Consider the following 16,633-nt stretch of genomic DNA (forward strand, 5'->3'; position numbering starts at 1 on the left):
TCACCAATGCCACAGAGTAAAAAACTGTATCGCGGAACTCAGATCACTCAGGCCATTTACACTCGACGCGAGCGCAAGCAGAGTCAAATCTTACTTGACTAGTGCATTTCTGGGTTCCAGCATAGTGTTGATTACGGTATACTATATGGTAATAGGCGTAGCGGTAAGCGGGAGCGATAGCGAGATTATATCTAATTTTGTAAGTGTCTAAAAATTAACAATTTAGATGAAGTGAGAAACAATTTGGTAGCTTAAATTATTTACAAGAGATGATGTTATACACGGATTTTAGTATTGAAACGTATTTTATTAATAGATATTCAGATTTATTTATAAAAAATATATACATTATAGCTATTGTTTAATAATCTTACTCTGTGACATTTTTCGTTAATTATATATATCTACGATGATGTTTTTTAAATGTACACAAAGTTATTCGAACATTGGCCAAGTGGCTTAAGCGTGCGACTCTCACCCCTCGATCCCCGGCTATTCAACTTTCTATGTGCGCATTTAACATTCGCTCGAACGATGAAGAAAAATATCGTGAGGTGAAACCGCCTTAAACCCAAAAAGGCGCAGAAAGCTAATTATCCTGTTAGATTTACAAATGATCGTAATACAGATACAGAAATCTGAGGCCTAGGCCTAGGAACAACCTAAAGAGGTTGTAGTGCCATTTTTTTTTTTAATTCTAAATATCGCTTCGCCTATACCATACCACAACTTAAGCACGTCACCTACTTACTCCTGTAAATTTTGCATAATGTTTTGTTTTCTCCTTGGGTAATGTGCCGTGAACGTTGTAATCTTAATTAAAGTTTTAATTCATCGATTTATTTACATCTAGTTGTACCATTTTACGTCCTCGTTACAAAACTGCGCAACGATTGCATATTAATTAAAATGCCAACGAGTTTTTGATTTTTATCAAGACCGAAAAGTTATTTCGTAATTAAGTTACCATTACTCGTCCCAAAAACAACATGATATAGTTATCGAAAATATTCATGGTTCAAACAAATTTGCACATATGTTAAATTATGTAACTGAATTTCATATAAGATTTATAATAATGAATTCATATTTTCTATGTACAGCAATTGAGGGAAAATTAACAACAGAGAAAATGGTTTTGATGATTTTGACCTGAGAGTTAAATACGTAAGTGAAATAGATATACTTTTCAAGACTATTTATATCCTGTAACATATAAATACTATAGACAAGTGTTTCCCGACTTGAGGCCCACGCCTCACAAGGGGCAATTTAATTGTTAGGGAGGCTATTCGAAAATTTATGAAAAATATTTGTATTTTGAATTTCAGTGTGTCATTATCATTTTGAAGATTTGCTGTATTGTTAACAATGTTTAAATTATATCTTCCTAAACCTTTTAAGATTTTTAAAGTAATAGCAAAAAGGTTAGGCGGCATCACAGGACACTGGAAGAACTGACAGCTACCTCGGACAAAGAATGAGTCTATTCAAAGAGAGAACGCTACCAGTATCTTCAGCACTTTGCCTAAAGAGACTTCTTTAAATAATATATTTTAGTTATTATATTATAAGGTTATATTGTTTTTTGTTATATTAATAACCATATATGTATTTACAATAGGGTATAACCGTCAAACTGGATTAGCAACAATCTATCAACAGCTGGTTACAAGTTGAAGATATTTTGTGAACAAAAACCTAACAAAACAGTAATATGAGTCTGGTACCGCCAAATTAATATTTAATATACTCAAATGAAAGAATTTTTTTATGTTACTTTATTTTAGAAAGTTCTAGGGCGAGCAAACACAAAAACGCCACGGACTATAAGAATCTATAAACCGCCAAAACATAATATGTTTCGCCTATTAAAAATTAAAAAAAAACATATTACATAAAAATATATATACACATTGTAAATTGGTGTAATAATTCATAAGAATAACGACTGCAGGCTTGATCAATATAAACTAATATTGATATTAATTTAATCGCTAAAACATTTCGATCCCCATCAGATTTTCTTCTATAGCATTTCTATAAATAAATTACTTGAAGCTGGGTCACAACTGGCTTAATTGTTAACAACATGTGCTAATAACTAAGATTACATTAGGAGTAGTTGGGTTGCAACGCTGGGTTAACGAACAACTAACTTGACGTATCGAAGAGTTCGTAAATCTAAGTGATATTGATGTTATTGGACATTATCGGAAAGGACAATGTTAAATTACAATTTATTAGTGTGGTAAGAACTAAAGGCCTTATATTGGTTTCGAGTGTGCCTAAAAATATATATGTAACTTAACTAATGTTAGGTCACATTACTCGAGTATTGTTTATTTTACAATCAGATCATTTTTGTAGTTTAGAGTAATCAAAATCTGGTGTAAACCAGGACGTCTGTCGGGTAATATTTATATGTATATAAAAATGAATTGCATTTCGATTGTCTCGCTAAAACTCGAAAATGACTGGACCAATTTGGCTATAATCTTAAAAGTTGGTTCCTAGCAGAAAAACTTGTGCTTCAAGCACATCACATAATGTAACTTACTACAGTTTAAGTTACAATCTATTGTTCTTAAATATATGACGATTATGGTTTCAAATAAAAAGTGAATAAAATTTTAAACCATGTAATTGATGGCAAGTGACATATTTGTACTACTTATTCAACCAGCCCTATATTAAAACATATATTTTAATTTGTGTTGCATTTAATTTGACTTTTGTTATAAACATCACGATGTTTTCAATCACCATTAAAAAAATTATTACGCACATAGAAACACGACCCGGGGGTCTAGTCAAAAGAGCTTAACAGTTGTTGTTAAGCCGTCTTGACTAGACCTCCCGGGCTGTAGTCTAATCCAAGTAGATTAGACTACCACGACCTTCAATCAGATCTGACATATAGAAATTCGAAAACAAAGCTAGTCTGTGGAGATCGCAATCCTGCCTACACAGTGTGAAGATCTGTGGCAACGATGAGCTCAATTAATTCGGTAAGTAACGCTTTCACCGCGCAATTATTTGAGATCTTAATAAAAACCCGTGCATGTGTTCTGAATGGATTTATTATGTAAGTTTTAATTTGTGCAGATTTTTACAATTAAATATAGTTTAGCGTGTATGCGTCGACGTAAATTTTGACGTAATTTCATTTCTCATTTGACTCTTAGCGATAATATTTATATAATATAAATATTAACACGGTTATCCAACACACAAATGTACAGTAATTACAATATTTAAGAAAGCGCTTTTTACCGGATTGAAGCTATGTATTATTAAACTATCCGCGAAAATGGAAAACACCGTGAGCAATTTCTGCAAAAACCCTTCTTCTTTTAGTCGATATCAACTGCGGGAAATGAACACAGATAATGTAACTTCTTCTACAGCTGTGTCAAAATTCAAAAAGTATCACGTTTTGACATTCAACACCTTTTGTCTTCAGTCACCGTGACCACGCACGCTGTAAAGCACGCAAATTTATAATTATGTATGATGATGTATTATGTACAATACTAGTTACAATATTCTTAACCTACATAAAAAAACATGATTAATGGAATAGTAAACAATTCAAAAAGTTTGGGCCAAATTACCAAAAATATTCAAAACATTTAGAGAAACTAGCCTGTTGCAACCGAGCGATCCAACATCTGTGTTGGATCCCTCGGTTGCAACAGCATTTGTATTTAATATGCCATGGCTAACGAAATATTTATTCACATAGAAGATAAATATCACTATTTTCAGACGTTGATTAATTTTTTAAAAGCAAGATGCCTTTATCGCGTGGGAGAGTAATTGGACAATTGGACAATAAGCTTTGACAACTATAATAAACAGCTTAACTGTTCTTATTATGATAAAACATGACATTTGCATGCCATGGCAGATTATATTATATGGCAGATTGTGCGGTTAATTTTATTATAAATTACTTATTTATGCTATTACAGAAGATGCTTAAAAGATGTATTAAGAATATCCAAAGCGCTAAATCACTTGCATCATAGGCACAATCACACAGCACAGCCGAATTATATATTACGTATTTAATATTTTTTGTTTGAACCTTTTTGTTTTCATTATGTATTCCATCTTTGGATATATGTTTAGTATAATAAGTTTTCTGTTGCATATAATTTATGTTAGCTGTATGGACTACGAAATAAATAAACCAATTTGAATGTGCTTTTCTTGCAAATAAACAATTTATAATATACGTATGGCACTTTAGAAAACAGCCATCTATCGGTGAAAAATAAGTTTTTTTTAGTTTCTTTAGTAAATTCACAACTTCTATCTGGATGCTGGTATTGAGAACTTATTTCACAGAAGCGTAAAAGATTACAATAACAAATCTCGATAATCGATAAGAAACTGTAGAGTTTTTGTTTGTTCATCCAACTGTCCAGTCACGATAAGTAACGGGCAATAACCGTTGTACTTAGTGGGGCAAAACTTCTTTATATAATGCCCATAAACGTAATAACTTTGTGTATGTCAGTGGCGCTACAACCTTTTTAAGTCTGGGACTCAGATTCCTGTGGGTATCAGAAAAACATCGACAGCTAACCAAGTCTGATTATCTAAGTAGGTACTTGCCTTGCCTAAGAAATAAATTTAGAGGTTTTACCGACTTTTAATTTGTTTTTTTTATATTCATACATATCATAATATTTTATTTTATTCAAAAATAAAATATTATATATTTGTCAAATCCACTTTATACTTGACGAATAAAGTTTAGAATTAATATAATTAATTTACCGGTTTAAATATACAGTTTTTAATCTGATAAATTACCTACCCCAATACCTACAAGAATTTATAAAAAAAATCGTTTTACATATTTTATTATACCTGATAATACCTGAGGTTAGTACGTTATTATTAAATAAAAGTTTGATTTGAGTTAGGAGGAATGACGCAATAATTAATACGCCCTATTTGAGTATTTATCCAACTCAAACTTGGTATTTTAAGCTCCACATTATAAAAGGTCGATCACTGTATGTTATAATTTATTAAAAACAATGTGTGCTGACATACAATCAGTAACAGTCAGGTGGCTTCCACCAAGTGAACTTTTATGACAATACAATAAATCATTATTATTTTATTTATTTACACTTCGTTGCTAGAAAGAAACACAAATTATAGCTAACTTAATCCTTATCGCTAACAAGCGATCTCTTCCAGGCAACCCTAGTAAGAAAAGAAAACAATAAATAAAAAAATGATGAGTGCAAGAAGTGCATAACCAGAAGTTATATAAAAAAACAAAATATATTTATATTAATCTAGAGAAAAAAAAAAAAAAAACAAAAAGTAAAAAGTAAAAAGTGCACATGAATCATGATAATCCAATTCAAGATATTAACTTAAAGTACTTACGATACATCAGGTGTAGTGTTCGCCAGCAAGCGCACGCAATCAAGGCAGCCCCTAGCGGCTGCGTAGTGAAGCGCCAGGGCTCCATTGTTGGCTCTGCCGCCAGGCATCGCCCTACCACACCACCAACCTTCGACAGCCAGTCTTCCGCTCCTATGACAAAACATTCTATCAAATATCGAATTTATCGAATACTTAAATAATCCAAATCCTTGGGATTGATTTGCTCCAGTTCAAACAATTTGTATTAAAACTTGGCGATTGAAAAGAGTGGCGGAAAGTTCTTTGCCAGTTCTTTTTACCCGCTCTACGCCCTTGACTTGCGAAGTGGTTGTAAATGTAAATTTACAATTAATTTAATTTGTTTTTCTTGACGTTCATAAGTGTACATGTTTACCTATATAAAGAAAGATATTTTGAGTTTCAGTTTATCATTCTTAAAGTACACTATGACATTAATATTATGTTTAAGCTATATGTTTTTTGGGCATATATATCTTATTCCCTTTTTCAAGATTCGATTTCTTTAATTAATTTAATTATACCTCTTCCCTAACATGGAAGAGACTTTATTATAGACACATTATAAATATATTCTATGCTATGACATAACTATGGTTTCACCGCAGTCTGCAAAACAATTTTTTTTAAATAAAAGTTCTATTACGGAAATAGAATTTATATACTATATTAGGTGGCTTTATAACCACTTACAGTAATCAGGTTAAGAGTTCTATTCGCGATGAAAATTCAAAATAAATATCTACAGGATAATTTTTCCAGGGTGGGGTGAAACTTTTTCTGCTGTTCACTGTTGTTCTTAAGACAAGTAATTTTAAAATAACGCCATCTACTGAGAAGCTATAGTATTATGTGTCTACAATGTGGTTGTAAAATGTTGATAGTATAACTATTCGACACTACGCGCCGCCACTTACCTTATAATCTACAACAATGAAGTTCCTTTAAATTACATCATTATAAAATATATTAGTATTAAAAAAATTAAAAATTAGTATAGGACATAACTTCATGATTTAAATGTATACTAATATATTGTAGTATTAGTTAGTTCCAACTTACCTAACTTACAAAAATGTAAAATCAGCCGATGCCCGTTAAGCATTCGATTTTTACATAATATACAATATAATTAAATTTGTATACATATACACTACCTACGCTACCTAATGACCTTATTTAACTCTTTCGGATTATCCAATATTATGACCGCCAATTGAATATCAAACACATCAACTTCAACCAGCGCCTAGAGGACACTTTTGACATATACAGTGTTATTATTATGATACCGTTTGCAACATAACTATCTTCTGTCCGTAAGCCGATTAACCTATAAATTTAAAACCGGTGTCAAATACGGGACTCCATTACGCATCGGACAACATTGTATACCCTCTATAAACACATGTCTAATTAACTTAGGCAAGCTTATTTATGGGTGATATTAAAATGACGGAAGTTCAAGGACATCGATTAAGTGAACCATTTTGAATCAAATTGTTCATAAAAAATTGTTTTGTCTAAGTAATTTCCGGCTAAGAACCTAACTGATCACAAGGAAAACCCTCTGCCCATTCTAATACATTTATTAGTTTATTATTTTCTAAGATTAATACAAAACACAAAAATTGGCTTTAGCATAATTAAACGATAACGACCTATATATTATGCAACCCAAAATCGTTATTAAATTTATTTGTAAATTGCGGGTTATATAAATTATATTTTAAAAAATATTTCGTAAAGTATCAAAAGTTTCATATCTACGATTCGATGAGGATAAATTTAGAAATATTTTTTCTAGTGTACTGGACTTTTAGAGTTTTAGGCTTTTTTCTCAGTCAACTACGGGCTCACTTGAGGTTAGTTGACATTGCCAGAGAGCTCGTTGCCGGCGTTTTAAGAATTGGTACGCTCTTTTCGAGACCCCCTGGACCCTAACGCCCAAACCCAATAACCATCAATATAATCCAAATATTGACAAAAGAGTGCCAATAACCAATCGACGGAGTTATCCGTCGATACAAGCTTTGTATGAAAATGACAGTTACTGTGCCAATATCCTATCTTAAGATTTTAAATTATACCAGTTTTTTAAATAATTAAAACGCTATTTGATATGTAACATAGACATATTTATTTATTTATTTCGTAATACTACAGGAGATAAGATAAGATACTACTTACTACAAAAATATTATTTGTACGGTTTTATTTACTTTATTTATTTATTTACACTTCGTTGCAAAGAAACACAAATAACACAATACATAAAAATTACAAGGGACGCAACGGGCGGCTTATCGCTAACAAGCGATCTCTTCCAGACAACCCTACTTTATATTGATTATCAAATATGAGTTTAAAAAGCGAAGAGATTACATTCTATCCGTCACCAAAAATGGATTGTCTTCGTAGGGTTTGGTTATTAGGATGCCATTAGGAGATTGATCGACTGCCACGGTCTGATTGATTTCAATCTGATATTGTATTGTTTTCAATTTGACAAATAAGACTAAGTACGAAGTCTTTGAAGAGATGATGTAAGATGATACCTTATAATACAAACAAGTTCTACATGATTCAACAAAGTTATAACTATAAAGTGCAATTATAAATAAAGAACTCCAAAGAGCATTAAATAATAGTGTAATCTGATCTCGCACTCCCTAATCACATAGCTCATTACAATATTGCATACACTGTAAACGGTAAATCGTGATGTTTATTTAAAAGCTTTCAAAATCTTTAAATGAATATGTTGTAAATGACTTTTTACTAGCTAATATTGTAGCCGTGAGATGCAACATCTTTTAACGAATGACATTTCGATAGCGATTGCAGAAACAGTCTTAAAACTAGTTAATGTAAAAAAATTGCTTCTTTTGTTAGAATCGCTTTGTTAATATTAACTCACATTCATAATAAACAATTCACTAATACTAATATACTAAGACATATGTGTGTTTATCTGTCACTTAAAGCAAAAAAGAAGTTTCCATAGAAATGTATTTTTGTTAAAATTATAATATTGTAAACCTTGTCTCTGTCTGGTTTGAGCTAAATATATATTCCGTTGACTATTTATTAAATACGTAAATTAGTATACCTAACTAATGAAATATTTATAAAGTTAGTATTTTTTAATATATAATTTCATAAATAAAAAAGTATATGTTATTTAACACTAGTTTAAATTGTCGGCTTCATCTTCTACCCTTAATCATTTATTATTGAAATATGTCGCAACCATCTTAAGCATCGAATAAAACATGTATGATGAAGGGTGTAACTTTTTAACTGAATGTCAAAATACACCTTTTCTATGTGCCTGAGATGTTCAATCTGAGGCCTCAAAGGCCACAAAGGGGATTCTATATATATTTTACCTCTCTCTCGAGTATGTAAGTGCGTGCTCCTATTTCACCATGCCTCCTGCTGATAGAGGACAAATGTTTGTTTTTATTTTATTTCATTATTCTTTATTACTGAAGATGTCATATGGAACATGGTGTAATGGTTTCAGCTCATACAAACGTTGTGCAAAAGAAAAAACTTGGCGATTAAAAATAATGGAGCAGAGTTTATTGCCAGAGAACTGGCAGTAAATATAAAATTAGAAGCATTTAATGTTTATTTCTTTTTTTTGACGTTCATAAGTGTACATTATGTTACCTATATAAATAAATCATTTTTAAATTTCGAATTTCGAAACAAGATTTTTAATTAAACCGTTTTAAATTTCGAACATTCACCTTTTATGTATTAAAGGGACGTCACGCTATCTACATTTGCATCCTGTTATTTCTACGTGATTGTGTGCGACCTTAAAATTGTTCAATGACACCAACAAAACAATGACTGTAACAAAGGATACTATGGATTGTTACTGGTTGTAATTTCATTAAAAACGTGAAATGATAACAATAAATTGCCTAGAAACCAATTCACACGCATACGTAATGTTTGGAGACGAGTTGGCCTGAGCTTGCGACTGTGATCCAATAGACTTTTCTTTCTATGTTTGCATTTAAAACTCGCTGGTACGAAGGAATATAGTGAGAAAATCGCCATGTTTTAGAGCTAAAAATCGACGACGTGTCGATAGACAGCTGATCCTACTATCTGATCTTTTAGCTCATTAAGAAATATAGTCTTGATAAGAACAGATAAACAAAAATATATTATATTATTTACTTAGGTTTTATGACTATCGTGGTCTGTATTGTAGGATATTTTAGGTACACTGCCACTGGGCCAATTTAAATAATAATAATTTAATTATTTAATAAAAGGCCTAATTTTGTATTATTATTAATTTTACCATTTAGGTTAAACAAGTAGTAAATACCGTATAGTCAAATATATATTCAATATATAAAGCATTTTGTTAATGATTTTAAGACAATACAAAGTTTTAAAGGTGCATTTATTTTTGAAAATAATTTCGTAATTCAAATTGTACTAACCTAAAATTTCCGGCGCGTAACGCAATATCCAACGTGTCGAGGTCTTCATCATAATTGTGGCACAGCTCCATCGTTGTATTCCTAGCCTCATGAATATCAAAGAGTACCGTCCCATCATTGGTTTTATCCGTCATAACACTTCGGTACGACCTTGTCCCAAAACTGGATGTAACAGATGCACCTCGCGGAAACTTCCTTGGTGGTACTGGGACATTTTGTATCGCACTCCGATACCTCCTCCTCACATACCGACGCATTCTCAAAGACAGCATAACTCGTATCCGAATATGACGCTTAATATTTCTATCGTAACGTAGCTGTTCTTTCATTTTCCGATTCCGCTTCTTTCGCTTCGGTACTTCGTCGATTGGTTCCAAAGTCCTATCAGCATTCAGCGTACGATTGAAGTATTCAGCATTGTTGCTCTTCCAAGATTTGCTTAGCGACCAATTCTCTCCATACGAGGAATAACTCGCTATTGGTTTCTCGTATATATCCTCGTCCAACGCGACCATGCGTCGGGATATAAGGAAGTTGTCGATGTTTCTCCGCATTGTGCTGTTCTGTGAGCTGACTGTGTTTATTATGTTCGATGTTAGCGTTTCAGATTTCTTCTCGCTCTTCGGTTGTTCTGTGACGTGTTTTTTGCGCCTTGCAATAGTCATGATGCGTCTGCGCATTGCGGACATGTTTGTTAGCTCGCTTTTTAGGAATGGCCCTTTTCTGTCTGACGTCATGTCGGGTGACCATGCTGCGTTTTCCGAGCAACTGCAAAAGTCCCTGAGAATTCTCGCTAAGGCGCTGCAACTGCTTTCTTTAGGACGATCTTTGGCCATATTCCCATAGTTAATCCATAGATTTTGCTTCTTTCACTTTTCACTAATGAAGTATCACTATTATCAATTGTCGCACACGCACTTCAGATGCAAGTTAGCCGAGTTATGAAGATGTATGTGTAATTAGTCGAGTTACATTTAATATTTCCGTGTAGTCATTGTTACGTTAGCATTACGTAAATTACTGTGAAAGAAGGTGAAATATTCATAGTGTTTTTAAAACCTACTTTCTTTAAAGTACAGAAAACTAATTAAATACGAAATTTATGTATTTTATTCGCGTCTTAAATTGTTGCAAATTTCATATAAAAGAATTAAACGCGCATGAAGCTAAATTAATCAAAATACGATAAAGGATGCCGTAAAAATAATTAGCATATTTAAATTAAATTATGCGGTTAATAATTACAAAATATTGACGCAAGTTTGTTGGTTAATCAAAATACAAAGTTTACATTATTACTCTAGATAACGGTTGATTAAGAAACATAAGTTTTTACAACAAGTTGTATTGTATTATTTTATCCAAATCTGCATATCAAAACTACCGCAATAAAAACGTTTTAATTACACATAAAAACCGTAAAATATACTTTCTCTAGGGTTTGTTAACATCTAGAATTGATGAAGACTTTCTACTCATATTGCATGCAAATATTAATTACTTAATTATTATCAACAGAACGTTACAACCATTCTATGTAATTAAAGTTCTTTATTTATGTTTAGTGTCATAAATGTCATTTTACACACGTATTTATATTTTCTATACCAAGATTTTCACAGTGAAGATAGCACAGAGACAATAAGAAATTAATGCTCTGTAAAACAAAATATTTGCAATACTAATGTATCATTAACTAGTGTTCTGTGTTCGCATATATTTATTTATTTAACCGAAATATATTTTAAATATTATGGTCTATGACAAGAGTTGCACACTGAAGATAGCATAACGACAGTATTTTTTTTTATGTAGACAGTGGCCTATCCTCGTGCAGTTAGAAATGTATTTATTAAAAGAAAAAGATTTCTTTAATATTGTCTGTTCAAATATATCATTAACAAGTGTTCTGTGTCCGCATAGATTTATTTATTTGACTGAAATATATTTTTTAATATGGTTTATGACAAGAGTTGCACACTGAAGATAGCATAACGACGGCAATAAAATCTTTAAAAAAAAGTAAGAACTCTCCTTGTAACGTAAGTAAGACCTCTCTTGTACGAATACTGAGTTGTACGAGACACTCAAGATCAATATTATTTATATATATTATGTTTACTCGATACTACATGCAGACACCATATGTACACACTAGTTTTACTGAGTATAGCTCGCCCATGTACCGGTAGTACGGGGATACATATATGTATTTCTTTAGTTTAAAAGAGGATTTTATTGTACAGGCAGAAGTGAGTAACTTATTATACTGAAAATAGCTAGATGTATAGATTGAGTAAGGGTAAAAAAATAAAATAAAAAAAAGTGTCATGGTAAATAGCAGTCGGCGATGTAATCTGAATCATCTAGTATATATTTGTAATATTATTGAGATAAAAACGACCTTATTACACAGTAGTTAAGACTTAAATTTACGAGATGAAATCTACTCTATATGATGTTTTTGTGTAAATCAATGTCATCAAACTCTGTCGATCTCCAAATCAGGCATTTGATTATGAAATGAAAGGAATTTATTATTCATAAGTGCATTGTGCATGCAATATCGCGTCGATGCTCAACTTTTTATCGCAATTTTCTACTCTAACCAAAGACAAGCGAATTTCCCATAGACAATAAAACCTGACACGCTTCCTATAGAAAATTTTATTGGTCTTAATGTTTAAATTGTGTTGTTTTTGTTGCTTACATGATTTCTACTAGTACTAAGTCAAAATGTATATAATAGTCTAAGATTGGCACCCATTTTGATCGACTTTGACTACTACACAGAATATGACACTTATGGAAATCATATTCAACATGTTCGATTCGATTATTCAAACGAGTAACATAGTTACAAATATACAATACATAATAGGTTTAAAAAAATTGTTTAGAAATTTTTTTTGCAACAACTCGTTTGAATGAAAATCTTTTAAAGATAGTTATAAATTTGAAATGTATGCCCAGAAAATTCAGTTTTAAAGGTGACAATATTTTTCCAATTGATTTAGAAAAAATTACACGTCGACTTGATAACATCCTTCAATTTATTTGAAATTTTCTAAAATTGATTAAGTTCCTTTAGCAGCATCTAATAACTATTTTAAGTTAAAAACTAATTAACCAACAAACTCAAAACAAAATAAAGCGCATAAAAAAAATATAACAAAAATTTACAGCAGTCATTGAACCTTAAACCACATACGCACTTATCAACAATACGCACTTATCACTAAATCCACAAAATTCACGACAAATTAATTATAAACTTGACCATGTCGAATTACGCGTGATGAGCAACTGAACGCCCACCGGCGTCGCTCTCACCCATTCCTATATAATGAGACTGTTATGAATTTACCAAATGGAAATAGACCACAAAAAACGTCAAAACATTATTAATTTGTCACGCTTAAAACATATTTTGCAGATATCAAAGGGGCCGATGTCACCCACTAAAGTGGAGTAATCTGCCTTTGACATGACATTTTTAAGTTGAGCGTCAAAAACATGTCAGATTTTAAAATACGGAAGACGGCATCAATTTAGGTGATTCGGTGCTCTTCGGTTTATCAGAATTAAATTTACAAGACTACATAGTTGCCATTGATTTAGTAACGAAATATATTTTTTTAATATTATTTTAACGGGCAAACTTCAATTTAACAGGTATAAAACACGAAATAACATTGCAATAAAAATGTAAATAAAAGTAATGATAAAAGCATCGAGGAACCCACTACTATATACTAATAAAATAGTTATATATGTTACTGAGTTTAAATCTCAATGAAGGCTATTGCAATTTGAGTATTTATTCCTTGAGCTCTGAGGAAGGTTTTTATGGAGAGAAAAATTGCACGAAAATTCCTAAAAAACGTTTTTTGTGTAATTGTTTGCGCAACAGTTTAGCAAATGATTTTGGTAGCTTGTCTATTCAATAATAACATTTATTTAATATATATTGGAACGGGAATAATCAGAAATTAATATTAAAATTATTTCTAAAAAAATAAAAGTAGTAAAATAGTGGAGAATTATGCACTTAATAATAATATTTAGCAATTCACATTTTTTTATAGATGCAAAAGCTCCCAAGACTCACCTCACCTTTTTTCTATAAATTTGACAAAACAGACACATTATTGTGTCTGCAGTACAGACCAAATCCACAAAGTTTCTTAACTTACCAAATCTCTAACTTTTCACACCATTCCAAACAAGTTTTCCGTGTGTGTATGAAAAGTGAAATTTTATAGAAGCAATTATGTAAATTTAAATTGCATAATACATGCAACAATTCAACTCTTAGTTTTATTTTGATTATAAATAAAACTCGTAATTAAATTTGAATTATTATAATTATTTTAATTTAATTCTGAAACTCAGATATTTGTTGTATATAAATCTAGGCCATATGAATTTCATATGGTATTACGAAAAGGACTGAAAAAGCGTACTTTGATTGACCACAATCAATTGACCAACTTATAAAAAAAGCGGGACGTCATGAGTCAATGTTGTAAATATAATATAAGATATATATATTAATAATATTATAAGAAGTCAGCTAAAAGGTTTGTTTATCGCCTGAATTTTGAAGAAACAAGTATTTGATACCCATTCGACTAAAGATAAAAACGTATATAAATAATACGTATAGACTATAGTAACATCAAATAAGCCTTCTGCCCTCCGTAACATTTAAAAAATCTATAGAAAAGTTCGATGTTTCAGTTTCAAACTACGATGAAAAAGATGAAAATCAAATGTATACACATTGACTATCAATCTCATTCTGGCAGTAAAATTTAAAACGTTATAATAAATTTATTATTTCTTGTGTGCTTTTTTGGTGATAGATTTCTGTATCTGTTGGTGATATTTTGTTTTCTCAATAGGTGACTAACCTTCTGAGCCTGTCACACGCCGTCTTTCGCATCTAAGGTATTGTTTTCTCGTGTTCTTTTCTTGATCGAGACAGTGTCAAATGCATAGAAAGGAAACTAAGTTAACACTGCTATTAACTATAATCAATTTAAGTTTTAAAAATAGCATATTTAATGAACTTTATTCTCGTGAATTTAATTTTAATGAGAAAATAATTAATAAAATTGCAGCCGAGCCGAATGAGCCTGCGAAGTGCCCAGGAAGCTTCTGTGCTTTTGGAAGGAGTTGGGCTGACTTAGTTAGCCAGGACTTCACGCACAATGGACCTATTGAGCGTCTAAGTGCGGAAACAGAGTCCACATACATACATACATGCAGTCGATAGGACACTAGTTTTAAGTTTGTAATTTATTCTTCTGGCCTCGTAATGTGAAGCCGTTTTAAATGTATTGAATACAATTTTAAATTTATTAAATAGTATTACTATATATAAGTTATATAAAAGTTATTTATATTTGCACGCCTGATGGACATAAAAAACTGATGAACATCTTGTTATGCTTTCTATCACAAGAAAGAATAGAATGCGTAGCATTTTAAATACTTATCAGATTTTAGTATTTTGTAATTCACATACATATTATTACCTGGTCCGTATCTTCCTATATCGAGTAGAAACGTAAACTTTCTTTGCTGAAGAAAGGCAAAGGACGATGAAAAACGATGCCTTTGAGATGTGGTGCTGGTGGTGAATGCTAGTATACAGTGGATTACGAAGCGCAGCAATACAGCAACCTGGCCAAACTCCGCAATCCGCATACGGAAATGCGTCTCCATATAATAAGCTGACAGCGAGTTGAATCTTATTTCGGTCATACAATGCGCAGAGGCGATGAGAACTTGGAGAAACTGATCGTAGTTGGAAAAACAGACGGCAAAAGATCACGTGGCCATTCACCAACCAGATGGACCGATCAAGTGAAAGACTCATCGTCTTCAAAACAGAACACTGTCATAACAGAGGCGGTAGACAACGGAATTCAAAAATTCAAAATTTATTTATTCATGTAGGTAACAATGTACACTTATGAACGTCAAAAAAAGAAATATTAAATGAATTTAATTTTACATTTACTGCCAGTTCTCAAATCAAGGGCTTAGAACGGAAGAGAAGAACTGGCAATAAACTCTCCGCCACTCTTTTTAATCGGCAAGTTTTTTTTACACAATATTTGTAAGGAGCTGCAACCACTACACCATGTTCCATATGACATATTGAGTAACAAAGAATAAAAAAATAAATTGAAAACAAAGATTTGTCCTCTATCAACATTTGTGCTTGGTTATACAATAATTTTAGTTTAGATAAAATCAATGTTCTACCAAACCGTCTCCAGGGGTGTGTTATGGACTGCAATAATTCTGCCAAAGATAGACTTGGACCAGATCCAAGCCAGGAAATGGTGAATAATTAAACTAAGCTCAAAAATAAAATATGGTTCAATCCTTTCTACATTTTAAAAGATTTTACCAGGAAAATACAGGACCTGTGGAAACAGACAGTCCGCTCCATTCTGAAGACGATGCTCAGACATGAGCTGCCGATTAAAAAGAAAGGTTACTTAGGTTAATATTTGTCTATGGTTTTGGCGGGCAACTCTCAATCTTAACATAAAACCATGGCCCAATGGACTTCCAGACTAAGTGGGCATTTAAGAGTTACCCATACGGTTCAGGAGAACCTCAGAATGGTATTTATAGATGTGAATACCATCGACCTAATGCTAACGTTCTGTTCTTCTGACACATCTGTGTAATCACCTAGTTTC

The 16,633-nt window shown here is 31.8% G+C and overlaps 1 protein-coding gene across 4 annotated transcripts in view; it reads right to left on the reverse strand.

Moving 5' to 3' along the window:
* Positions 1-16,633, reverse strand: part of LOC110997712 (espin) — a 90,506-nt gene that overhangs the window by 47,367 nt on the left and 26,506 nt on the right. For 2 of the 4 annotated variants that reach the window (XM_045632855.1, XM_045632854.1), the window contains exons 1-2: positions 9,909-10,914; positions 5,419-5,568 (exon numbers count right to left, since the gene is read on the reverse strand). In XM_045632855.1, coding sequence (XP_045488811.1) covers positions 5,419-5,568; positions 9,909-10,744 — 986 coding nt within the window. In that variant the 5' untranslated portion in view covers positions 10,745-10,914. Of the gene's footprint in view, positions 1-5,418; positions 5,569-9,908; positions 10,916-16,633 lie in introns of those variants that run through there. The other 2 variants (XM_022265996.2, XM_045632856.1) reach the window with 2 other exon arrangements.

This window comes from Pieris rapae, chromosome 21, assembly GCF_905147795.1.
Source record: "Pieris rapae chromosome 21, ilPieRapa1.1, whole genome shotgun sequence".
Classification (NCBI taxonomy): Eukaryota; Metazoa; Arthropoda; class Insecta; order Lepidoptera; family Pieridae; genus Pieris; species Pieris rapae.